We start from the raw sequence: 26,614 nt of genomic DNA, 5'->3' as shown, positions 1-26,614 counted from the left end.
GTGGTTTTAATCCTTCCAACTATTCCTGGGTAACTACTCTGCTGAGGGGATGGGGACTAGCGGAAATCTCTGATGTAAATCGGGGTATGGGATGGTTTTGGGTGCAGGGTTATTGCCCATCAGAAGTCTGGGGAAATTCCCGTGCAGTACCCTGCACATATTCTGGGAGATTTAAGGAATTGAATCAAATTAACACATTTATAACAATATTGATAGTGCAATTATTGTGGTGGAGGAAAGTTACATTGTCGCACAGGAGAGGTTTACACTGTCCCATGCCCCTCCTGTTAAATGTCCCCAACTCCCAGTGATCACCTAACTCCCTTCCTCCCCATTAACCCACTCTCACCTCCTAACCCCCACACCTCCTCTCCCCATTCACCCCTTCTCCCCCTCCCCATTACCTCATCACTCTCCCATTCCCCCCTCACAATTTAATACCTCTCCCATTCCCTCCTCTCCCCATTCCCCCTCTCCCCATTGCCCCTCTCCCCATTGCCCCTCTCCCCATTCCCCCCTCCCAATTCCCCCTCCCCATTCCTCCCCCCTCCCCATTGCCCCATTCCCCTCTCTCCCCATTGCCCCCTCCCATTCCCTCTCTTTCTCCCCATTCCCTCTCCCCATTGCCCTCTCCCCATTGCCCTCTCCCCATTGCTCTCTCCCCATTGCCCTCTCCCCCCATTGCCCTCTCCCCCATTGCTCTCTCCCCATTGCCCATTGCTCTCTCCCCATTGTCCCTCTCCCCATTGCCCCTCTCCCCATTGCCCCCTCTCCATTGCCCCTCCCCCATTGCCCCATTCCCCTCTCCCCATTCCCCCCCTCCCCATTCCCCCTCTCCCATTCCCTCCCCATTGCCCCTCTCATTCCCTCCTCTCCCCATTGCCCCTCTCCCATTCCCTCCTCTCCCCATTCCCCCTTGCCCCTCTCCCCATTGCCCCTCTCCCCATTGCCCCTCACCCATTCCCTCCTCTCCCGATTGCTCCTCTCCCCATTGCCCCTCTCCCCATTGCCTCATTTCCCTCTCCCCATTGCCCCTCTCCCCCATTGCCCCTCTCCCCATTGCCCCATTGCCCCTCTCCCCATTGCCCCATTCCCCTCTCCCCATTGCCCTATTGCCCCTCTCCCCATTGCCCCTCTCCCCATTGCCCCTCTCCCATTCCCCTCTCCCCATTGCCTCTCCCCATTGCCCCTCTCCCAATTGCCCCTCGCCCCATTGCCTCTCCCCATTGCCCCTCCCATTCCCTCTCCCCATTCCCCTCGCCCCATTGCCCCTCTCCCCACTGCCCCTCTCCCCAGTGCCCCCTCTCCCCATTCCCCTCTCCCCATTGCCCCTCTCCCCATTGCACTATTGCCCCATTCCCCCTCCCATTGCCCCTCTCCCCATTGCCCATTCCCCTCTCCCCATTGCCCCTCTCCCCATTGCCCCATTCCCCTCTCCCCATTGCCCCTCGCCCCATTCACCTCCCCTCCCTCCTCTCCCATTCCTCACCTTCCCCCATTCCCCCCTTCCCCCATTCCCCCTCCCTCCTCTCCCCCTCCCATTCCCCCCTCCCTCTCCCCATTCCCCCTCCCCCTCTCCCCATTCCCCCCTCTCCCCATTCCTCTCTCCCCATCCCTCCTCTCCCCATTCCCCTCCCCCTCTCCCCATTCCCCTCTCCCCATTCCCCCTCCCTCCTCTCCCCATTCCCCCCTCTCCCCATTCCCCTCCCTCCTCTCCCCATTCCCCCTCCCCATTCCCCCTCCCCCATTCCCCCCTCTCCCCATTCCCCTCCCCTCCCCTCCCCATTTCCCCCTCCCCATTCCCCCTTCCCTCCCCATTCCCCCTCCCTCCTCTCCCCATTTCCCCCTCCCTCCTCTCCCCATTCCCCCTCCCCCCTCCCATTTCCCTCCTCTCCCCATTTCCCCTCCCTCCTCTCCCCATTTCCCCTCCCCCATTCCCCCTCTCCCCATTCCCCCCTCTCCCCATTCCCCCTCCCCCTCTCCCCATTCCCCCTCCCCCCTCCCTCCTCTCCCCATTCCCCCTCCCCCATTCCCCCTCCCTCCTCTCCCCATTCCCCCCTCTCCCCATTCCCCTCCCCCATTCCCCCCTCTCCCTATCCCCCCTCCCCTCCCCATTCCCCCTCTCCCCATTCCCCCTCCCTCCTCTCCCCATTCCCCCCTCTCCTCCCCTCTCCCCATTCCCCCCCTCTCCCCATTCCCCCTCTCCCCATTCCCCCCTCCCCATTCCCCCTCCCCCATTCCCCCTCCCTCCTCTCCCCATCCCCCCTCCCTCCTCTCCCCATTCCCCATTCCCCCCTCTCCCCATTCCCCCCTCCCCATTCCTCCTCCCCCCTCCCCATTCCCCCTCCCTCCTCGCCCCATTCCCCCTCCCTCCTCTCCCCATTCCCCATTCCCCCTCCCTCCTCTCCCCATTCCCCCTCCCTCCTCTCCCCATTCCCCCTCCCTCCTCTCCCCATTCCCCCCTCTCCCCCTCCCCCTCTCCGCATTGCCCCTCTCCCATTCCCTCTCCCCATTCCCCCTCCCTACTCTCCCCATTCCACCCATTATCCCTCCCCATAACCCCATCCCTCTCCCATTCCCCCTCCCCCATTTTCCCCTCCCAATTTAACCCCTCTCCCAATTGCCCCTCCCCATGGCCCCTCTCCCCATTGCCCCACTCCCCATAACCCCATCCCTCTCCCATTCCCCCTCCCAATTTAACACCTCTCCCATTCCCCCTCTCCCCATTTAACCCTCTCCCATTCCTCCAGTCCCCATCCCCCCTATCCACTCTTCCCAGTGCCCCCTCCCTATCCCCTCTGCCCAGTGCCCTCTCCCCATTGCCCACTTGCCATATCCTCACCCCACTGACCCATCCCCTCTCCCCATTGACCTCCCTCTCCCTCCCCATTGATACCCTCCCCAGTGCACCCACCCTATCCCCTCTGCCCAGTGCCCCCTTCCCATATCCTCACATCATTGACCCCCTTCCCCATAACCCCCTCATCCCCTCTCCCCATAACCCCCTCATCCCCCCTCCCCATAACCCCCTCATCCCCCCTCCCCATAACCCCCTCATCACCCCCCCCTCCCCATAACCCCCATCCCTCCCCCTCCCCATAACCCCCATCCCTCCCCCTCCCCCCCATCCCTCCCCCTTCCCCATTGACCCCCCTCCCCATAACCCCCCAAGCCCCTCCCAGTGCACCCACCCTATTCCCTCTGCCCAGTGCCCCCTCCCCATTGCCCCTTCCCATATTCTCACATCACTGACCCCCCCCCCCCCCACCCCTCCCCATAACCCCCTCCCCAGTGCCCCCTCCCCCGCTGGGACCCTTCAGCTTGTCCCAGCGGCTGTCAGGACCCATCAGTAGACGTCACTCCCGGGCTGGCAGCTGATAAATGTGCTTCCTGATACTCGGCTGCTTCGCTTCAGAGGACGGAGGGGAAAGGCTGAGAAGGCAGAGCAGTGAGCAGGTACATCACCAGGTCTGTGTGTGTGTCTCTGTCTGTGTGTGTGTGAGTGAATGAGTCTGTGTCTCTGTGTGTATCTTTGTGTGTGTCTGTCTGTCTGTGTGTCTCTGTGTGTATCTTTGTGTGTGTGTGTGTCTGTCTGTGTGTGTGTCTCTCTGTCTGTGTGTGTGTCTGTGTGTGTAAATGTGCAGCCCCGGGCTGCATTTAACCTGTTTGACTATCGCTTGCCTTAGACTGGCTGGGAGCTGGAACTGATGAAAGATCAGTTTGTGTGGGATGGGGAGGAGAGAGATGGGTTCAGAAAGTGGGTTTAATAGAGAAACATTGGGAGAGTTTGCACGCACCTGTCCTTTCACCCTGATCTGTGCTTCCAAATTTAGCTGAATGCTAGAAATCTGCTGTCCCAGAATAAACTTCCCATTCCTCGCTCCCTGTTTAACACCAGGGATTGGGAACGGTCACAGACTCCCCCCATCCCAATCTCAACAATCTCTGGGGAAGTCTGCTGCACTTTGCACCATTAAAAAAATATATACATTAAATATATGTATTTGATTGCAATGCTGGAAGTTGTGAAATTGATGGCTGGGGGCGCTTGAAATTCACTGGTATATCCTAATCGTTTTGTTTGTAGTTTATTGTTACTTTTTAAATTAATTATATGGATTCCGATCATTGGTGTATGGAGTGGGAGGTCAGGGAATGAAATAGGAGGAATCCTCCCTGGAGTGGCCGAGGAGACACTTGTCTGTTGAACTCGGAATCACATTGTCGATGTGGTCGTAAAATAGAGGTTTAATCTGCTCTGAAATAAATTGCTCTCTGGTGCAAATTTTCAAGTTCGCAATCAGGGTTACCGTAACAATGAATGACATTTGATTAAATATATAATCAAAATATTATCCTGTGTACCATGGATATACAACAACGATAGTGGACTCTTTAAAAATAAATATATGTCTAATATTCAATGGGCGTCTGTTCAAATACTTTTGATGAGATTACGTTTCCTAATGCCCTGTAGTTTTTTTTTAAACTTTTATAAAGATTTCGGCATAGGCTTGGGGTGTTGAAGGAACCTGGAAAAATGTGACTATCCTATAATTGGTGTTGTGAGTCACACAGTCCAGGCATCTTTAGTGTCCTGTTACAGTCCATATATGGCCCATTTGTAGCTGTGACCTGGCCCTGTATGGCTATTCTATTCTTGGGAGACACTTCAGTCCTTTTTTCAATGGGCAAATCTTTTAATTTGATGATTCATATCAATTGTTACATTTTATTCATGAACTTTTCCTGTCTCTCTGTTCTCCCCCTCTCCCCGCCGACCTCGTGTAGCGTCTTCAGTGGCTGCTGCTGGGAGAGTGAAGGATGTCGACCTACAATGTGTCTCTGAGTGGCCCTGCACCTTGGGGCTTCAGGCTGCAAGGAGGAAAGGATTTCAACATGCCTCTGACTATATCGAGAGTAAGTTCATGATTCCTGTCTGCTTCTCCTTTCCACTTCAATGACTGCGTGTCCCTACTGTTCGACGCGCCACTTTATTTTGAGCACCATCAATGACCCACTTTGAAACCATTCAAAAGTCAGTGTGAAGATTCGAACCACTGAAGGCATCGATACCTTCAATTCCTGTTCACATGACAGGGTTTCTGGCCTTCTCATTTACACACAGCATGCTAATGTCACCCCTCAGATGCTGCCTGACCTATTGAGTATTTACAGCACTTTTATTTATATTTGGAGGCGCAGTGGTTAGCACTGCTGCCTCACAGCACCAGGGGCCCGGGTTCAATTCCGATCTCGGGTGATTGTCTGTGTGGAGTTTGCACATTCCCTCCCCCGTGTCTACATGGGTTTTCTCCGGGTGCTCCGGTTTCCTCCCGCAGTCCAACTATGCACAGGTTAGGTAGATTGGCCGTGCTAAATTGCCCCTTAGTGTCCAAAGATGTGCAGGACGGGGTGGGTTGGGGAGTGGGCCTAGGTAGGGCGCTCTTTCGGAGGGTCGGTGCAGACTTGATGGGCCGAATGGCCTCCTTCTGCGCTGTAGGGATTCTATGGTCTCAAACGTTCAGCATCCGCAGCATTTTTCTTTAGTTGGTTTGGATACTAACGTCAATCTGTCACCATTGACCTAACTTGGAGCAGCAATACAGTTTTCAGATTAAATCACTTTCTAAATAGCATTCAAATTCCTGAAGCAGCCAATATGTCTGAGCAGAAAATCTCCCCATGACACATTGGCAGTTATTGCCCCCATACTGACATTCTACAATTCTCCCAGTGAAATACTAAGCCCAAATACTTCCACCATGAATCAAGTGAAGGCTACAACTTCCATAAACTGCTCTTGTGTTCTTTGATGAAGATCCCATGAGTTGATCCCAGGATTTACTCGGCCAGATCTGTGTGCAGAGCCCAGGTCTGACTCACAGCCCCAGCTGAGGCTGGGTCTAGAAGTGTGTTGCCAGGCTGCAGAATCCAAACAATGGCAGCACGGTGGCGCAGTGGATTAGCCCTGCTGCCTCACGGTGCCGAGGTCCCAGGTTCGATCCCGGCTCTGGGTCACTGTCCGTGTGGAGTTTGCACATTCTCCCCGTGTTTGCGTGGGTTTCGCCCCCACAACCCAAAGATGTGCAGGTTAGGTGGATTGGCCATGCTAAGTTGTCCCTTAATTGGAAAAAATTAATTGGGTACTCTAAATTTATTTTTAAAAAGTGGAAAAGCAAAGTCTCCAAAATGACACTTTTGTTTATTTTGTTGGTTACAAACTCTGATAATTCAGCCATGAGCCAAATTGCAACCTTTTTCCCCTTCTGCTCCGGGTTTAACTCAAATCCTGTCTTTCACAGCGATGACCTTTTGCATCAATCTCCCTCTTCCCTTTTCTCGACCTTTTTGAGATTGCTCTAGTGTATTCAAGTGCCCAGAGTTTCTTGTGCGCTTCAGTCCTCAAAGCACCAAAACCCACCTTTGTCATATCCTATCCTGATCATCCAGGGACCATTTAATGCAACAACTTGTTCCTTGATCTTTTGCAGATTTTTTCTTTTAAACTAAAATAAAACGTTTTAAGTTATTGATGTCCAGTGTGCTTTTCAAACACTGCGTGGTCTTCCAAACCAGAGGAGCTATGTAATTGCTGAGTTTATTAGTTGCGGTGTTGGCAACTTCCTGAAAGAACAAGGTGGGCTTCTAACTGACTCTAGGAGCAATGGGATCAGCACTGGAGTCATAGAACATAGAACATAGAACAGTACAGCACAGAACAGGCCCTTCGGCCCTCAATGTTGTGCCGAGCCATGATCACCCTACTCAAACCCACGTATCCACCCTATACCCGTAACCCAACAACCCCCCCCCCCTTAACCTTACTTTTAATAGGACACTACGGGCAATTTAGCATGGCCAATCTACCTAACCCGCACATCTTTGGACTGTGGGAGGAAACCGGAGCACCCGGAGGAAACCCACGCACACAGGGGGAGGACGTGCAGACTCCACACAGACAGTGACCCAGCCGGGAATCGAACCTGGGACCCTGGAGCTGTGAAGCATTTATGTTAACCACCATGCTACCCTGCTGCCCCCTGCTACCCTGCTGCTCCCCTCATAGAACATACAGTGCAGAAGGAGGCCATTCGGCCCATCAAGTCTGCACTGACCCACTTAAGCCCTCACTTCCATCCTATCCCCATAACCCAATAACCCCACCTACCCTTTTTGGACACTAAGGGCAATTTAGCATGGCCAATCCACCTAACCTACACGTCTTTGGACTGTGGGAGGAAACCAGAGCACCCGGACAAAACCCACATACTCACAGGGAGAACATGCAACTCCGCACAGACAGTGACCCAGCGGGGAACCGTGGGCGTAATTCTCCGACGCGCCGCAGGGTCGGGGAATCGCCCAGGGCCGGCGTAAATCACGCCCCCACCATGGCCGGAATTCCCCGCCACCCGGGAATCGGCGGTAGCGGGAATGACGCCGCGCCGATCGGCGTGCCCCCCGCGGCGATTCTCCGGCCCGCGATGGGCCGAAGTCCCGCTGCTGACAGGCCTCTCCCGCCGGCGGGAATTGGAGCACCTCTGGTACCGGCGGGATTGGCGGCGCGAGCGGGCCCCCGAGGTCCTGGGGGGGCACGGGGCGATCAGACCCCAGGGGGTGCCCCCACGGTGACCTGGCCCCACCAATCGGCGGGCGGGCCAGTGCCGTGGGGGCACTCTTTTTCCTCTGCCGCCGCCTCGGCCTCCACCATGGCGGAGGCCCCCCCTACCGCGCATGCGTGAACCGGCGAAGGTCTTTCGGCCAGCCCCGACGCCGGGCGGCGGGCGCCAAGGGCTGTTGCCGCCTGTTTTGCCGGCAGTCAGCGTGGCGCCAACTACTCCGGCGCGGACCTAGCCCCTAAAGGTGCCAGAGTGGTTGGCGCCGCTCCGCTACGCCGGGACCCCCCGCCCCGCCGGGTAGGGGAGAATCCCGCCCGTACCTGGGACCCTGTCGCTGTGAAGCCACAGTGCTAGCCACTTGTGCTACCGTGCTGCCCAAAGCCAGGGTTGAGCTGACTCCAGTTTTGACCAGCTCTTTGAAAACGCTGATCCTTCAGAAACATCGGGAAGGTGAAATACTGTCTCTGATTGTGTGGTGCACCCAAAGGCTGATGACTGTTTCCTAATCAAAGCAACTGATTACAACACTGATGATGAAGGAGATTTCTGTAACGATTAAACCCATTAGCTTGCCAGCCGGATCTTATTCCAGTTGCACTGAATGGCGATACGCTCATGTATTCACTTGACCATCTCTGTTGTGAGTGGGGTATCCTATTATGACACAGTTGCAATATTTGGAAGTTTGCAGCCTGGATTTTATCTCCCAAGGCTGGAGCCCTTAGCTGGGCCATTTGAGAAATCCACCTTAGTGCTCTGGAACTTCATCCCATTTGGTTCCTGAAACGTTTAGGCCCTCTAACCCTTGGCCCTCACACCCCTCACCCGCCACCTACCCCTTATGCCTATCCATGCCAATTTGTGCCAACCGTGCCCCAACCATTCCCCATTGGCCTCTTGCCCCCTCCATTGATGACTCATGCCACCCACCTATCCCCATAGCCCTTTGCAGTATTTATGCCAATTTAGTGGCAACTGCCGACCACACCCACTACCCTTTGCTTTACAGCAACTCACCCGGTATCCACCGTGGCCAGCTCTCTGACGTTACGCCGAGATGAAATAAAGTAAAGTTCTAAATGACTATTACAGACTTTACTATGTGTAAAAAATCTCTCATTCGTGAAACTCCATTCAATACTCCCCACTGTACTCGTAACCCCATATCAAAGGCAGCTAATCCCTTCATAACTTATTTGAGCTGTCAATCAAACAGTGAGCATACAGGCACGACCCCCCCACCCCACCCACACACACATTGTTTAATAAGCTGTGGAAAGCAGTCAAGCATTACTAATGCTCTAATGATAGCACTTATGCCAACAAACAGCTATGGAAAATGCTAGAACAGAATTCTTTTAACTCCCAGATAGAAGCAGGAAGTTTTAATTTTTAAAGGTCATGCCATTTAAATATCCCGACTGTTTGCTTGTTCCACAGACAGTTTCAGCCCTTCCAAGAGCATTTATGCCCTCTCTAAATATCTGTAACTCCCACACCATAGGGTAAGGGCTTTGCTCCAGAAAAATGTGGTCTGTTTGAACTCGGCACTGAATTCAAATTTGAGTTTCCCACATGCGAGCATCACATCTTGTCCCTGTTCCCCGGGTGGCAAAAATGGTTTCTGTCGGCTATGGGGACTGTACCCAAGCACCAAACAAAGAACGAACAAAGAAATATACAGCACAGGAACAGGCTCTTCGGCCCTCCCAGCCTGCGCCAAACGGCGATATTTGGAGCGTTGTGTTCAGTTCTGGTTGCCATATTACGAAAAAGATACAAAATCACCGGAGAGAAGATTTACACGGATGCCTGGGTATACATATTAGAAAAGCATTGGCAGACTCGGTCTCTTTTCTTCGAAAAAAAAAGGCTGAGGGGTGGCCTAATTGACACCTTTTAACTTTTAAGAGAAATGTTCTCTTGTGGGGAGGAGCAGAAGTAGAGGTCATCAATAAGATAATTACCAAGGAATCAAATCAGGAATTCAGAAGAAGTTTCTTTACTCAGAGAGTGGTGAGGATGTGGAAAAGGAGCGGTTCAAGCAAATGATGTAGAAGCGGAAACTGGTGTAGCATACGTGGGCGAAGGGAATAAATTGTAATGTTAGTAGACCTAAATGAGGAAAGATGGGGTGAAGTTCAAGTGGAGCACTAACACTGACATGGACCAGTTAACCTTTTTTATTTTATCCGTTCACGGGATGTGGGCGTCGCTGGCTGGACCAGCATTTGTTGCCCATCCCCTGAGGGCATTTTAAGAGTCAACTACATTGCTGTGGAACTGGAGTCACATGTAGGCCAGATCGGGAAAGGACGACAGATTTCCTTCTCTACAGGCCATTAGTGAACCAGATGGTTTTCTTAATGAGAATCGATAATGATTTCATGGTCATCTTTAGACTTTTCATTCCATATTTTTTTTTAAATTGAATTCAAATTTCACCATCTGCCAGAGGCTGACCCTGGGTCTCTGGATTACTAGTCCAGTGATAATTCCACTGCCTCCCCTGTGTCTTGTATCCTTTGTAATGCAATATTCTGGTCACGTCCCATCTTCCAAACTTTAAGTGCATCTTCACACACTTTGAATGGTGGGAAATGGCGGAAGGATTCCTGGGCTGATTATTAGCTCTTTGAACCATGTTCATCAATGCTCCTTCTGTGGCCAACCAGTTCTAGGGTGCGATTTTCCAGCTCTACCCGATGCCGGTGTTGTCCGATCACACCGCAAATCAATGGGCGTTTGGCCAGACCACTGAATCTCTTGTGGCATGCCAATCGTCGTTTGGGACTTGAACCCAGAGTCAGAGATGCTACCCATTGCGCCACAAGACAGTCCATTAACCGCAAACTATCCCAAACTTTGTCATATCAATTCCTGCACCAAACTCTGCTTATCCATTATTTCAGTTCTTACAAATTTCTGGCTCCCAAGGTCTCCTATTTAAAATCTTTGCTTTAAATCCCTCCATGGTCCTCTGCGATCTACTCCAATCCTATACCCACCCTCCCGCCCTAAATATATTGTCCCTCTGCATGGACTCTTGTGAAAATTCTCCCATTTTCACCATTGACAGAAGAGTTTTGTTCCTTCTGGATCCCAGACTCTGGAGGCAGCACTTTGCACAGTGCAATAGAAGGTTTCCCGTGATCCAAAGATAACTGGGACTATGAGATAGGACAGAACGAGCAAGAGAGATGGTCTTACAGGAGCCAGGAAGCTGTTGGAACAGCTATAGATATTTTGCCCATAATGACTGCAGACAAGAGGCTACCTCATCTCTAGCCCTGCCCTAGTTCCATTTCAGGTTCTTTACTTTGTAAAGATCAGTTGCAGCAGTGAAGCCATACCTTTTCCTCAAATGGAATTGACCTGCCAGCTGTTTGATTCAGGTCACTGTCAAGAACAATGGGGAATTTGTGGAATGGTGATGTCATGTTATGTTCCACGGATTCAGAAATGGGATTCCTCACCCCTCATCAGGGATTGCAGGGCAGTCATTGTCTGTGTAATGAATGGCCATGTTTCAGTGTCTTCCTGAAAAATTGTCTATTAATATGTTCTGATGTATTTGTTATTTGGCAGCGAGTCACCATTTGCTGATTGATAGATGAGGTGATAGGACCAGGAAGGTTGCAAGGTCACCTTATCCCCTGTCTATGCTTTAACTAGCATATCTGCATTGGTAACCAGTAATGCAATTAAAATTGCTTTTATCTGTAAAAACACCTTTTCAGTGCAATACAACATCCAGCGTCTCTTCATGCAGGAGAGCTGGAGTTGCCTGCTGGAGATAAAGACTCAGTCACTAAGTGAGAAGCGTTGGGAGAGGGGGACAGGCCAGGGAGTGGACGTGGGGGGTTGGAAAGCTTAGTCGGGGGGCGCTAGGTGGCATTGGGGTTATGGAAGAACACCACCTCAGAGGGCATATGTGAACCAGACTGAGACTGATGAGGGAATTATTAGAGCAGGGATTCAGCATTAGGAGTGAGAAGGAATTTAATCCGAATTGGATTGTTCAATTGAACCAACTCCAAATTTTATAGCGACAAAGGTTTATTATAATAATAATCGCTTATTGTCACAAGTAGGCTTCAATGAAGTTACTATGAAAAGCCCCTAGTTGCCACATTCCGGTGCCTGTTCGGGGAGGCCAATACGGGAATTGAAACTGCGCTGCTGGCCTTGTTCTGCATTACAAGCTAGCTGTTTAGCCCACTGTGCTGAATGAGATTATGAGGTTGTTCTATTTTGGGGCACAGGAGACCGAGGAGAGAAATGCATGAGGTTGCCAAAGAAAAGCTGTTACAAGAACAGAGAATGCTGGGAATACATAACAGGTCCAGCGGCATCCGTGGAAGGAGAAACCGAATTAATATTTCAGAAAAGCTGTTCCCATTAGCTGATCGTACAAGGCCAAAGGGAACACATTTAAGATTTCGGGCATGAGATTAAGGAGGGAAGGATGTGAGGGGCAAACAGTTTTTTTTCACACAGCGGGTGGTGATGGCTTGGAACACACTGGCCACGAGGGTGGGGGAGGTGAAACGGATTCAGAGACTCGCTGCCTGCGAGGGTAATGGAAATGGAGACTACCATGGATTTCAAAAGGAAAGTGGACAGGCACTTGAGAGAAATAAACTTGCAGGTTAAGGGGATAGAGTGGTGAGGGGGGAATGGGACTGACTGGATTGTTCTTCAGGGGGCAAGTATGGATTGGATAGGCTGAAGGACCCATACGTCATGATGGAATGTCTGGGGAAAATTCAACACTGGATTTAAATAGTGCACGTATCAGGCAGGTAATTTAATACTTGAGGTGGCTATTGATATATTTGCAAGGTGCAACTGGGGAGTGTTAGGCTGGCCGTGTGTGTCTTTTTATTGGTGTATGTGAATGGTAATAACTGATTAACTGAGAGAATTATGACGCTGGTTGACCGGGACTGGCACATCTTGACCTGAGGCATGAGGAGAGATGTCTGCTGCTCTGTTGGTCTAAAAAAACGTTGGTTTCATCGAACGTAAATAGCGGCTGCAGCAATGTAAATTTAACATTGTCTCAAGGAGGGCGGAAATCACAAGGTTATTGCCCCAGCTCCGATGTGAAAATTAGATTCTCAGCAGAAGCCATTAATGTCATGCAGATTCATTTCTTTCCTAAGCAGCTGGATGGAGTGTGATTGAGGAAAGATTGAAGGTTATTCAGATATGAAAGCAGAAAGACAATCACATGCTTCGTAGGATTTGCAAGTGTCCTTTGTTGGAATGTCACTGGTCTGGTCAACTTCAAATCATGATGTCAGATTAAGTCCCCAGAGGTATTGCTTGCTTATCTTTTGCAAGGGGAAGGGGGTGGGGTGATCAGCATAATGGTTTGCATTTCCTCTATATGGAGGTACTTTGAAACTGGTCACCTTCCTGCGCAATTGGGGTGAGTGCATCAGTGTAAAAGGTACATCATGTGAGAAGTGGGCTTCACGAGCTGAATCGCCTTCCTCCATGATCCTTTACTAAGTGTCAGGATCCAAGCTAGGATCATAGATTAAATACCGCAGTAACCAGGACAAAAAGGAAAAACCAGTAAAACTTGGCGGTGAAGGGTACCAGTAAAACCGGTCCGCAGTGGTCTTATATACTTAAAAAATTGAACTCCAGTGATCCGGGTGCCAGTATTATTATTTTTTTTATTATTGGGATTTGACCATTGAAATCCGGTTTTCCTGCGGTTAGGCCTAAATTGATTCCCGGGATCAACATCAGTTTGGTTTGTTCCATTGACAGGGTTTTCTGTTGCCAAGGTAACCGTGATTGCACATTCAAAGTAGGTCATTGATGATGGAGTTGGGACACTTTGAGGATGTGGACATAAGGGTCCATTCTTTGCTTGACTTAAAAAGAATAGAAACTGGTTTCTTCCAGCATGATGTTTTTGAGCTGCCTTCAGGGAACAGAATTGAATGTGTCGCACTGACCAATGTGTTGTATATCTGTTTCATACATAGTTGGTCTCGGGCCTCTATACTGAAGAGATGAGCATGTGCTGTATTACACACCTAAGGAGGAGGGGCAGGAATTGTAATGGCGGTTTCAAAACCTGGGGCTGGATTCTCCGCGCCCCGATGCCAAAATCACGTCCAGCGCCGGGGCGGAGAATCCACTTCCGCGCACGGAATCGGTACCGGCGGCGGTTTTACAACGCGCCACATATCACCTACCTGCGGCCATTGCTGGAGGCGCACTCCGCCATACTCCGCCCCCGACCGGCCAAAGTCCCGATGACGTGGACCGCTCGTGGTCCTGCCGTTCTCCGCGGCCGCCATGGTCAGGGGCGGGCCGATCGGAGGGCAGGAGGTGCCTCATACGGGCCCGTGGTATTTTTGGGCAGGCTCTCCGGATCAGGCGCACGGCCGATCGGAGGCACTATTTGTGCGGTCCAGCTCCGCGGTCTGAGTCCGTCATGGAGCACGTCGCGGACCCCTGGAGGCCGCCGCTGTGCACATGCGCGGCCTCTGACCCGGACGTGCGGGGGCTGTATCTGCAGCTAAAGCTTCCCGACGGGTCTCTGCTAACCCCCTGCAGGGCTGTGAATGTGGGGCCTTTTTCTCGCCAGTTTTTCAGTCCATGGTGTTCATAATGAATGAAATCAGTCAACCCTGTCTAGAAGCAAATGGGTGATGTATAGGAGGCTTAAAGGAGGGTGATTTGCTGTTGGAACACCTCGCTCATTGTATTCACTGAGGCTGTGCGGTCTAATGTCCTAAAGTATATTTTGAATTAAGTTTTGTGCCTGTGCTATTTTCCTGTAGCTTCGAAGTGTAACAACAGCTTATTAGAATTTCTTACAACGGACAATTTGCATTTTACTGACTTGCTGGTTGTTCTGCCTGATACAACTTATTGGCAGGTAAAGATACTGATCAATGTATAAACATGATGGGAATGTCTGCTATTTCCAAGTGAATATGGTGGTGTGTAAATGCATTGAGCAGATTTCTGAAAGTGGGGCTTATCATCATTTACTGGTGCTAAAACAGTATGGCAAAGGTTCAGACTTGTGGAGGATGCAGTGGAGATATCTGAACTGCTGTTGGACCATTAGGAGAGCAACAAAATAACTCAAGACCATCTGTCAGTGATCTCAAATTGCATTCAGTCCCTCATCAGTTTCTTGTTGGACATTTAAGTGCATATCTCGCTCTAATGCTGGTTTGAGACATGTAGGTCAGAGCTGCCCAGCAAGATGTATCCTTCACTTTGTTCAATGGCATAGGAGGTCTTGTGGTATAGTGGGAGCGTCCAAAAGCTCCAGTTTCAAGTCTCACTTCAGGACTTGAAAGCCAAGGAAGGTGGACTCGTAATGTGACCAAAGGGGTTGATTATCAGTCCAGAAATTGTTTCAATGCATCTGATGGCAGGCAACAAGAGGTGGGGCAGCTTCCTGGTCACATTTCAGAAGGCAACAGCAAATCACTGCGACACTTTGCTAAGCTTAATCATGGACCAATCCAATGGAAGCCCGTGGTCATCAACACCCTTTTAGAACATGGTACCTGGGGAAGGAAGGAAGGAATTCTCCTAGCCTGTGTTACTATTGTAAATGCTAATGGTTCTGCAAGCAACAACTTGCATTTATATAGCACCTTTTACAGATGTAAAACATCCCACGACACCACACAGGAGAGTGACCAAACAAAATTGGACACCCAAGTCACATAATTGCGGTAGAATGTGCTAAGCTTAGATTCTAGTAAGGCTGATGTGTTGGTGTATAAGCGCGTTAATTTAAAATCTAGTTTATTTGTACTATGTACAGCAGGTACATAGTCATCCCCTGCTCACTCAACATTTACCCGAACAAGTGCCAGAATGTGGCGACTAGGGGCATTTCACAGTAACTTCATATTTGTGACAATGAAAGGTTATTATTATTTGACTTCTTGACGTCATTGCCACACCATCATGTGGTCCATAGATTAGCATATCCATTCTGTTAACCCTTTATTCAAGAACAGCGATATTCGGACAACAAAATTGAGGCAGCTTTAAAGAGGGTCTTCAAGGAGGAGAGAGCTTTCTCGAGGGGATTCCAAAGCTTTAAAGGGATACTGGGTGCCCTGCTTGCATTAGGGAAGCAATGAAAATTGGAGATAGCCGAGAGGCCAGAATCTGAGGATATAGATATATGGGTGGGTTATGGGCTGGAGGAGGTTACAGTGATGGGGAGGTTATTTGAAAACCAGAATGAGGGCCGGGATTCTCAGTTTCCGAGATTGTGCTGATGCCGGGAGTGAATCGCCTGAGTTCTTCAGCCCTGATAGCGGCACCGGTCCCGGACCGATTCAGGACATCCTAATGGGCTAGCTCAGGTGCTACTCCCCCCCCCCCCCCCCCCTCCCGGTCCTGGCAGATGGCGCCCTGGGCCAACGGCACAACTGTCAGCACACGAGAGTGATGTTGCACCCTTTTCGTACCCCATCTCTCTCCCTCGGCAGCCACGGCACCTATTTCCCGATTTTAAATACCACAAGTGAAACTCGCCGTCGGTAATTCCTCCAGGAGTGGCAGAGCATCGCGGGTGCCTGGAAATTGCCGGGTCGGACCCGTTAATGATATGCCAATGGCGACTACTGCACAATTTTGCATGTCTACATCAGGGTGTGGCATGGAACACATTCACGCCGCTATCGAGGCACCGGGGCATGGCATTCCATTGGGCTCCCGGCGCTGGCCTCGGGTTTTTTTTTTGGCTGACGCACAATTCTCCACCTGATCACATTTCCCGATCCCGGCGTCGTTGGACGGAGAATCCAGCCCAAGAATTCTAAAACTCAGAAGAGTTGCCAGGTCAGGTGCCACGGTGAACATAGAACATACAGTGCAGCAGGAGGCCATTCGGCCATTCGAGTATGCACCGACCCACTTAAGCCCTCACTTCCACCCTATCCCCATAACCCAATAACCCCTCCTAACCTTTTTTGGTCACTAGCTTGGCCAATCCACCTAACCTGCACGTCTTTGAACTGTGGGAGGAAACCGGAGCACCCGGAGGAAACCCACACAAACACGGGGAGAACGTGCAGACTCTGCACAGACAGTGACCCAGCGGGGAATCGAACCTGGGACCCTGGCGCTGTGAAGCCACAGTGCCAACCACTTGTGCTACTGTGCTGCCTGGGTGGGTCAGGCAAAATGGATGAATGGGGCTTGATGAGGGTTGGAATAAGTGCATCAGGGCTTTGAATGGTCGCTGGAAGATGGGAAGCCAGCCAGCATTGGAATAATCAAGTTTAGTGATACCAAAGACATGGTTAAGGGTTTCACTAGTAGATGAGCTGAGGGAGGTGTGTGGATGGGCAATGCTCTGGAGGTGGAATTCAATGGCTTTGGCGATGGGGTGGATATGTGATGAAGATATAAAATCAGAAAGCGTTGGAAATAGTTAGCAGACCTGGCAACATGACGGGAGGATTAGAGTTGACGTCGGTTCATTCGGACAACGGTCGGTTTCTGAAAGTCAAGTAGGTTGGGAGCAGCCTGATTCCATCTCCGATCGCGACCAGGGAAAGAGCGGAGTGGGTGGTCAGGGATTGGGATTTGTGACAGGGACCAAAGATTTGCTCTTCTCAATAGTTGAAGGAAGTTTCTGCTCATCCAGTACTGCTGTAACAGATGTGAGACCGTGGTGGAGTGAGGAGCGGTGTTGCTGAGAAAGCAATGACTATTGTCGGTGTACAAATGGAACCTAACACTGTTTTCAGGTGATGTCGCCAAGAGGCAGCTTATAGATGGGAAATGGGAGAAGTACTTGTGCAATTCCAGAGATAACGCAGGAATGGGAAGAGAAGCCACTGCAGATGATTCTCCCCATATAATCCTGGAGGTAAAAATGGAACTAGATCAATCCTCCAGTTAAGGCAGAAAAAGCCCAGTGCCAGTTGCTCAAAGGCTGATAATTTTGATATTTAAATAGTTGGCAGTGAGCACAGATTAGTGAGGAAGTCCAAATATCTTCACTGACCCTGTGACTATTTTTGACTGATTCCATAACACTAATCTGGACAAACTTTGGCTCCTCTATGATCGCTGACGGGGTTTTATTTATAGAGAAAGAAATATTTTCCTTAAGAAGCTAGTTGATTCCCATTTGTGTGTTCACATTTTTGCGTGCTCTCTCTCCCTATCTCTGTCTCTCATTCATTATCTCTCTCTCTCTCTTTCTCATTCTCCCCCTCTCTCTCTCTCTCTTTCTCATTCTCCCCTTGTCTCTCTCTCTCTTTCTCATTCTCCCCTTCTCACACATTCTCTAGTTCCTATGGCAGTGTTGGACAACAGCTCCCTTCCACATTAGTGATGATAGATCACTTCTTTTGCGTGAAAATAAATGCTGTGCATTCTGCCAAGTGGATACTGAATTTTTCATTATAATACAATTAAAGGGGATGCAATAGTCACGATCCCTAATCGTTCTAAAGTGCGAGTGCCAGTCTTATCCATCTGTTGCTCCTCATTACTGTGGCTTGTTCTTCACATACCTGATTAAAGCCGCTCAGAAACACTTCAAGCTCTTATAGGACCTGCCTGATTGGAAGCAGTTTTAGTCAATTGACTTATTTTTGTCCAAAGTGAGCAATTTGAAAGCATTGAATCTAATTAGGCTAGTGGGATTGTTTGCTTCGAATGTATTTCAATGTTGCTATGTTGCCATGTTTATTTATTATTTAGAATTGCATGATGCTGGTGTGGCTGAACCAAAGGTAAGAGATGCGATTGTGATCAATATTTCATGGGAAACTCTTTTCTCTTTCCCAACACTCCATGAGCCAGCAGCGGTGATTCGAGTGGTACGTTGCGACCGGCTGCAAATGGCATCGTCAGCGAGTGCATTGTGTGGAAAAGGTGTCCCACCCTGCGGTTTCTCATGGTGCAACCCCTGCCTGTCCTGGCCCTTTGGATTGCGGTGTTAACCCTTGAGTTTCAGCGAAACCTCCTTAGAAGGATGGCAGATGGCCGGAGGAACCCCTCGCTGAGCAGCATTGATAGCAGCATTGGGGAATGAATACCATCGGATGGTCAAACAAACTTGCTGTGTGGTGTACTCAGTGGCAGGAGAAGCCTTTTCTCTGCACAACGTAGAAGCTGAGGTATTGCTTCTGCCTCCAGCTTCTAGTTATCAGGATAGATTGATCAGACTGGGATGCTATTCTCTCCACAAAGGAGAAGAATGGGGGTGGTCGGGGGAGGGCACAGTGACGTGAGATCGTGTTTCAAATTACAAAGACGTTTAATAGGGTAGGTATGGACTCGGGCGGCACGGTGTCCCAGTGGTTAGCACTACTGCCTCATGGCGCTGAGGACCCGGGTTTGATCCCGGCCCGGGTCACTGTCCGAATGGAGTTTGCACATTATTCCCGTATTTGCGTGGGTTTCACCCCCACAACACAAAGATGTTCAGGTTAGGTGGACTGACCACGCTAAATTGCCCCTTAATTGGGGGGGGAAAGAACTTTAAATTTATTTTTAACTCAATGTTTCCACTTGGGGGGGTTGACCAGATCAAGGGGCCATAAATATAAGACCGTCACAAATAAATCATCACTTCAGGAGTAACCTCTTTACCCAGAGAGTGTTTAGAATCTGGAATTCACAAGTATCTTATCGACAACCCGTCTCAATGTCTCATATTAGAATCCTTGAAAATTGTATGTCATCATGTGAACATTCTCTTAGCTCGATGACCTCTGGAAATTGAAATTCCACATCAAGTTCCCCATCATTTTGACAGTAAAGATGTTGGAGATATAAAGGGCTGGATTCTCCGATATTGGGGCTATGTCCCCACGTCAGTGTGGGAACGCTGGCATTTTACATCAGCCAAAATGGTGTAAAATGGCCACCGATCCTCGGTTTTGTTGGGGGTAGCATTGCCAGGAGTGTAGAGCACCCAGCGCTAGCTGCCGATACAGCCTGGAGAATTTCCGGGTCTGTGCATGTGCACGGTGGCGGCCTGTAGCAGAGGTGTAACATGGTGCTGGCCGCTCGCCGACTGGGCCTGCAAAATTGTCCCCCACTTTGCCCGCTCATACGCCCCAGACTACCCACCCCTTCCCTCGCGATTTTGGCGTCGGGGACTGAAGAATCCAGCCCAAAATGTCCCGACTATTCCTGTGGATCTAACTGTGTCATTTAATATTAATACTGTGATGACACTGCCTCCCTGTCCTTCTTCCTAAGATAACATATTTAAGATCAAACTTGCGGATTGAGTTTCCAGTCAGCTCTGGTGGTCACGTGGTGGAGAATGGTGGCGATGGAGGATCAGACAATTGGATCGTGAAAAGTTGAGGTGTATTTTGTGCACAGGCCCTTCTGCCCATATTCGCCTGGTGTAACCTCAGAGGGCAGATGCATTTGTGCAGACCCACTGCCACACTCTCACTAAGAACATGTAAAAATATTGCCCTATTTGTCTTCAAATCCTATCAGAGAAGTTCCTTTTATGATATTCCTGATCACAATTTTGTGTGCTCAATTTATATTTGTGTACATTCATTTCTGGTCAACAACCTATCCAACGTTTCTCACTCAAATCACAGCAACACCAATAAAATGAAGCATTTTCAGCCGAGCAGGGAGCAAACTTTAATTATGAGGTTGATTAGAAGGAACCTAGATTCCGGAATGTCATGGCTAAAGTGGTGTAAAGTGAAAGAAGGCAAGCCAAAGTAATGAACAAGTATCTGTGCAATTAAGCCACTTACCAGACCAAAAGGCCTGGACTCACCTCCCACACAATGACTTAAGCCGTTACAAGCTCTGGGTTTAACTCTGAGCTCGCTGCAAAGCTATATCATTTGCTACGAGGACACCCAGGAGGTATTTTTGCAAGGGTCGGCACTGGCAGCCGAGCCTTGCAAAACGACCCTTCTGGAGCCAAACTGGAAATAAGTCCAACTCTACGAGTGACAGTTGAGATTCCAACTGTCTCAACTTTTCTGTTTCAGGCCAATTCCAGGCCAACACTTCTATATCGGGCAATGTGCTGAGCTCAGATGTGCCAAGCATATGATTGATGCCCTGATTAACACTGCTCCTCAGTGGGAAAGGCAGGCCGTAAGGAGCATGATGCGCTCCCCGAAGCTAGTGTGCTACTGCATTTGGGAAAGTGCAGGGTTGACTGGCTGGTCAGCAAGTTTCTATCCCGCTGCCATTAACTCGCTCCTAATTCTCTCAGCAGCTGTCCTCTGCTCAATTCTATCTCCTCAAATTCACTAAATGTAGATATGCTGATAACTGCAGATATTAGCGGGGGATGAAACATTCTGAATGGTCAGTCGTCTTCTCAGCCGCTGATAACATTTTGTTTGCAATCAGGAATGGCACAATTGTGGCTCCCGGGTATATACATAAACTGGAGACTATGTTGGAGAGAGTGTGAGGTGGGGTAAGACTAAAGAGCAAGCATCTGATATGGGGTATGACTGAAGCTTCACCATCCCTTCCTGTCTCGTTCATTTATACAAGGGAATCTCTGACGGCTTCATCAGAGAGTCGAGGGCTTGTCGGTTCCTGGCCCCTCTCAAGTTCAGGGCTGTTTCCTCCATACTGTGCCATTAGGCTGTCCTGCATATAATGAAGGTGTGTTGAGACGGTGTCCATTGAAGAAGCGCATTCAAAATGATCAGCGAGCCCAATTGTCGCATCTGAAGGGCTGGGTTTGTTTCTCCTGAATTGGGAGTCAGGTACTTGCCCGTCTTCCTACACCCCCCTCAGAAAATATGTGCCCCAAGTGACAGGATCTACACATTGGGGAGCGGGTGTGGGATGGAATCAGTCCTCCCACCCCCAGACGAGGATTAATGGTGAGTACAGGAGCTGCAAATTCTGAGGCAGGTTAGTTCAAAGACTCACTTTGGTTCTCCTCTCTGGAACTTTTGTCCCGCTTGTTTTCTTAAACATTAAGCTCTCCAGCCCTCACACCCACTCTCCCCTCCTCAGCCCCTCACTCACTCCCCATGTCCATTCATGCCACGTGAACTCTTTTCCCCAATAGCCTCTCATATTGTCCATGCCAACCCATGTTCCTTTATAGCTCCTATGCCAATTCACGGCCCTGACCCACCACCCTTTCCCCTTACACCCTTCATGCTCATGCACCCAGCATCCACCACGGGCTGACCCCGAGAGCCTCTTGAGATAAAATAAAATAATGTTATAAACATCTGTTACTGCCTTCACTATGTGAAAAGCTCCACCATTCATGAAAGCTTATTCAATAAAATTAAACTTGCTCAAGTACTTAATCCCTTATAAAATAGACAAACATTTGTATTCATAACCCCACTTCATAGACAGCTAATCCTTTAATAACCTCTTTGAGCTGTCAATCAAATTATGAATTTACAACTTGACACCTCCTTAGTGTGATAATGCTAGGTTGTGGAATGAAGCCAAACATTAATAATGCTAAGTGGATGAATGAGCAGGACATCAATGTCCCAACTTCAGCTTTTTGTTGTGGGGTCAGAAGCTGAACCCAGAGATGCCTGAAGCCTGGATGTGGGCTGAAGGAGGGGGGGGGGGTGGAATCTGGAGCCTCAAAGAGAGCGAGCAGGAGTAGCAGTCTGGACCTGGTGAGTCACAGTGTTGAGGAGGCAAGCTCCTGAAAAGGGCAGACCAATGCCTCTAACTGTAGCTAAAGTGGCATCAGAGTGGGCACATAGGCAGACCATCTGAACAGAACGCCTGAGTTTGAGAGGTCACAAGGAGAGGAGGATCCTTATTGTGTCTGGAAGATGTGATAATCTGGATTATGGAGCCACGGGAAATGAGTGACAGGAACTCCTTCAACTGAACACTGCTACCAACTAGCTAGGGATCAGGAGTTATCCAGCATTATTGTGCTGGATCTGGAGCATTGATTGTCAACGTCCATTGTAAATAATTTGTTTCCAAGTTACTGGGCGGGATTCTCCGACCCCCCCTGCCGGGTCGGAGAATCGCCGGGTGCTGGCGTCAAACCCGCCTCCGCCGTGTCCCGAATTCTCCGGCACCGGAGATTCAGCGGGGGCAGGAATCACTCCGCGCCGGTCGGCACCCCCCCCCCCCCCCCCCCCCGGCGATTCTCCGGCCTGCGATGGGCCGACGCCGCTGTTATGCTGTTCCCGCCGGCGTGAATCAAACCACCTCCCTTACCGGCGGGAGCAGGCGGCGCGGACGGGCTCCGGGATCCTTGGGGGGTGCTGGGAGATCTGGCCCCGGGGGGTGCCCCCACGGTGGCCTGGCCCGCAATCGGGGCCCACCGATCGGCCGGCGGGCCTGTGCCGTGGGGGCACTCTTTTCCTTCCGCCTTCGCCATTGTCTTCACCATGGTGGAGGCGGAAGTGACCCCCTCCCCTGCGCATGCGCGGGGATGACCTCAGCAGCCGCTGACGCTCCAGCGCATGTGCTGACTTCAGCCGGTCGGCGAAGTCCCTTCGGCCCCGGCTGGCATGGCGCCAAAGGCCGTCCACGCCAGCCAGCGGAGCGCCAAACACTCCAGCGCGGGCCTAGCCTCTCAATATTAGGGCTTGGCCCCTACAGGTGCGGAGACTTCCGCACCTTTGGGGCGGACCGACACCGGAGTGGTTCACGCCACTCCATCCCGCCAGGACCCCCCGCCCCGCCGGGTAGGGGAGAATCCCGGCCAAACTTTTCCATTAATATTTATAAACGTTTGATGCCAGTGATATAAAATATTCCTGTTTAATAACCTTTATGCAGTCCATGCAACAATGCTATGATGACAGCATGTTAACAATTAGCTATTGTACCTGCTAGAATAGATTTTGTTTCAACTCTCTCAGACACAGGCAGACCATTTTTTCCCCAAGTTTTAAAAGGTTGGTAATTTAAATAACTTGACTCGGTAGTATAGTGGTTAGCACTGTTGCTTCACAGCTACGGGGTCCCAGATTCGATTCCCGGCTTGAGTCACCCTGTGCAGAGTCTGCATGTTCCCCCCGTGTCAGCGTGGGTTTCCTCCGGGTGCTCCGGTTTCCTCCCACAGTCCAAAGATGTGCCGGTTAGATGGATTGGCCATGCTAAATTGCCCTTAATGTCCAAAAAGGTTAGGTGGGGTTACTGATTTACGGGCTTAGGGTGGAGGTGCGCGGTTAAGTGGGGTGCTCATTCCAAAGGCCGGTGCAGACTCGATGGGCTAAATGGCCTCCTTCTACACTGTAAATTCTATAATTCTGTGATAGTTTCCTGATCTATGGACCTCATCCACCCATCAAGAGTATTTATGACTTCTGTGAAGATTCGCAACTTCCACTCTGTGGGATAAGGCCCTTGCTCAGTGAACTCAGCACTAGCACTGAGTTGAAATAGTCCTCCAAATTTTGGGTTTCCCACATGCGGGAGTCATATCCTCATATCCCGCTTCCGTTCCCAAACCACCGCCCCTCCAACCCCAGGGCAAATAGGATGTTGAAAATGGGGTGGGACTTCCAGATTCGGGTCTTGCCCGGCATTTTGGAAGGTCTCTGGAGTCTCCGCAACTCCACGGAAATCCAGGCCTAAGTGAGTGCGCATCAGATTGTCTTAATGATTTGATTTGCAAAGTCTTTTTTAAGATATGGGCATATCGAGGCTATCAATTGCTGGTCGTAACTTGGACGTGTGCCCTGCTGACGATGGGTATGCAGAAGATGGTGTGAGGAGTTGGCATAGTGAGCAATGTGGGGCAATGTGACTGGCAGTACTTTTGGCATGCAATCGCGTTCATTTATCTGGGACTGGTACTGTTGAATTGTTTTAATTTCAATTCCTTTGAGAATATAGCATTCTGTGCCAGGGACGTGGAAATACTGTGCCCAGCATTGAGACTGGCTAGCACTACTGAATAGTTGATGAGATAATATATTTTAAGCAGGATGAGAAATATCTGTACAGAAATACGTGGATGAAAAGCAGCCAGCATGATTTATGAGGGAATGATCCCAGTTTCGTTGAAAATTTTCAGATACAGTTACTACTTTCTGCCCTGGGCAAACATGACAATCAAGTTGTACACTTGAAGGTGGTGATCATGGCAAAGAAGGGATACTGATGGTGGCACATTAAGAGACCAGAATGTGTTAATGTCTAAACAGGGGCAAGCAGTGTGTCAAAAGACAACTTGGAACAGGGAGCAGATGGCCATAGAAGGGGAGAGGGGAGACAATGGTGAGGGGAAAATTGATTGATGGAAGAAAAGAAAAGAAATTGATAGAAATGAAAATGGGGTGAAGGTGGAGGAGAGAGTTCACAGTCTGAGGTTGCTGAACTCGATGTTAAGTCCGGGAGGCTGTAACGTGCCTCATTGGAAGATGAGGTGCTGTTCCTCCAGTTTGCAGCAGGTTAGCATGGTGGTTAGCATAAATGCTTCACAGCTCCAGGGTCCCAGGTTCGATTCCCGGCTGGGTCACTGTCTGTGTGGAGTCTGCACGTCCTCCCCCTGTGTGCGTGGGTTTCCTCCGGGTGGTCAGGTTTCCTCCCACAGTCCAAAGATGTGCGGGTTAGGTGGATTGGCCATGCTAAATTGCCCGTAGTGTCCTAATAAAAGTAAGGTTAAGGGGGGGGTTGTTGGGTTACGGGTATAGGGTGGATACGTAGGTTTGAGTAGGGTGATCATGGCTCGGCACAACATTGAGGGCCGAAGGGCCTGTTCTGTGCTGTACTGTTCTATGTTCTATGTTTTGCGTTGGGCTTCACTGGAACATTGCAGCAGGCCAAGGACGGACATGTGGGTGTGAGAGCAGGACGGGGAGTTGCAATGGCAGCGACAGGAAGGCCTGGGACCTGCTTGCGGACGGACCAGAGGTGTTCTGTAAAGCAGTCACCCAGTCTGAGTTTAGTCTCTCCAATGTAGAGTAGGCGGCACTGGGAGCAGTGAATGCAATAGACCAGATTGAAGGAGGTGCACGTGAAGCGCTGCCTCACCTAAAAAGAATGTTTCGGCCTTTGGATGGTGAGTGGGGGGGGGAGGAGGTAAAGGGGCAGGTGTTACACCTTCTGTGATTGCATGGGAAGGTGCCGTGGGAAGAAGACGAGGTGTTGGGGATGATGGAGGAGTGGACCAGGGTATCCCGGAGGGAATGGTCTCTGCGGAATACTGACCGGGGGCGCGAGGGGAAGATGGTTTTGGTGGTGGCGTCATGTTGGACTTGGTGGAGCTGGTGGAGGATGAATCTTTGAATGTGGAGGCTGATGGAGCGATAAATGAGGAAAAGGGAGACCCTATCCTGGTTTTAGAAGGGGTGAGAGCAGAGGTTCGGGAGATGGGTTGGATGGGTTAAGAGCCCTGTTGACCACAATGGGTGGGAAACTAAGATTAAGGAAGATACGTCAGCAAAACTGTTTTGGAAAGTGGCATCATCAGTGAAGACGGAGGCGAAGGAACTGGGAGAATGGGATGGAATCCTCACAGGATGTGGGGTGTGGAGAACTGTAGACAAGGTATCTGTGGGGGTCGGTGGGCTCGTAATGTCAATCTCCATCTATCGTTAGTGCTCTATCCAGCCCCACTTCACCACGCCCCCTCACTACAGTATAAATATCACCCTATTTCCAGTTCCCTCTAGCTTTGACAAAGGGTCAGCCTGACTCGGAACATTAGCTCCGTTCTCTCCCCAGATGCTGTCAGATCTGCTGAGCTGGTCCAGCATTTCCTGGTTTTGATTTTGCTTTTCTCTGTTCATTTACAACGGTCATCTGTTTTATTTTTCTTCCCCATGGCAATTCTGTGCAGTTGAGGATGGGAACAGATTATTGAACCTGATTTATTTATATCTGAACTCCTGCCTCTTGTCAGCTGGGTCCAGCTGTAGTTCTCTTTCTTTCTTTTAAGGGATGTGGACGTCATTGGCAAAGCCCATCCCTAGTTGCCCTTGAACTGAGTGGCGTGTGAGGCATTTCAGAGGGACAGTTAAGGGTCAACCACATTGCTGTGGTTCTGGAGTCACATG

At 50.2% G+C, this 26,614-nt stretch overlaps 1 protein-coding gene across 1 annotated transcript in view; it reads left to right on the top strand.

Moving 5' to 3' along the window:
* The first annotated feature begins 3,336 nt into the window (after positions 1-3,336).
* ldb3a (LIM domain binding 3a) overlaps positions 3,337-26,614 on the top strand; it is a 179,893-nt gene continuing 156,615 nt past the window's right edge. Inside the window, exons 1-2 of the mRNA XM_038783275.1 lie at positions 3,337-3,456; positions 4,792-4,920. Coding sequence (XP_038639203.1) covers positions 4,825-4,920 — 96 coding nt within the window. The 5' untranslated portion in view covers positions 3,337-3,456; positions 4,792-4,824. The remainder of the gene's footprint in view (positions 3,457-4,791; positions 4,921-26,614) is intronic.

This window comes from Scyliorhinus canicula, chromosome 22 (assembly GCF_902713615.1).
Source record: "Scyliorhinus canicula chromosome 22, sScyCan1.1, whole genome shotgun sequence".
NCBI classification, from domain to species: Eukaryota; Metazoa; Chordata; class Chondrichthyes; order Carcharhiniformes; family Scyliorhinidae; genus Scyliorhinus; species Scyliorhinus canicula.
The sequence above is the reverse complement of the archived record's forward strand: the minus strand, read 5'-3'. Positions and strand labels throughout refer to the sequence as shown.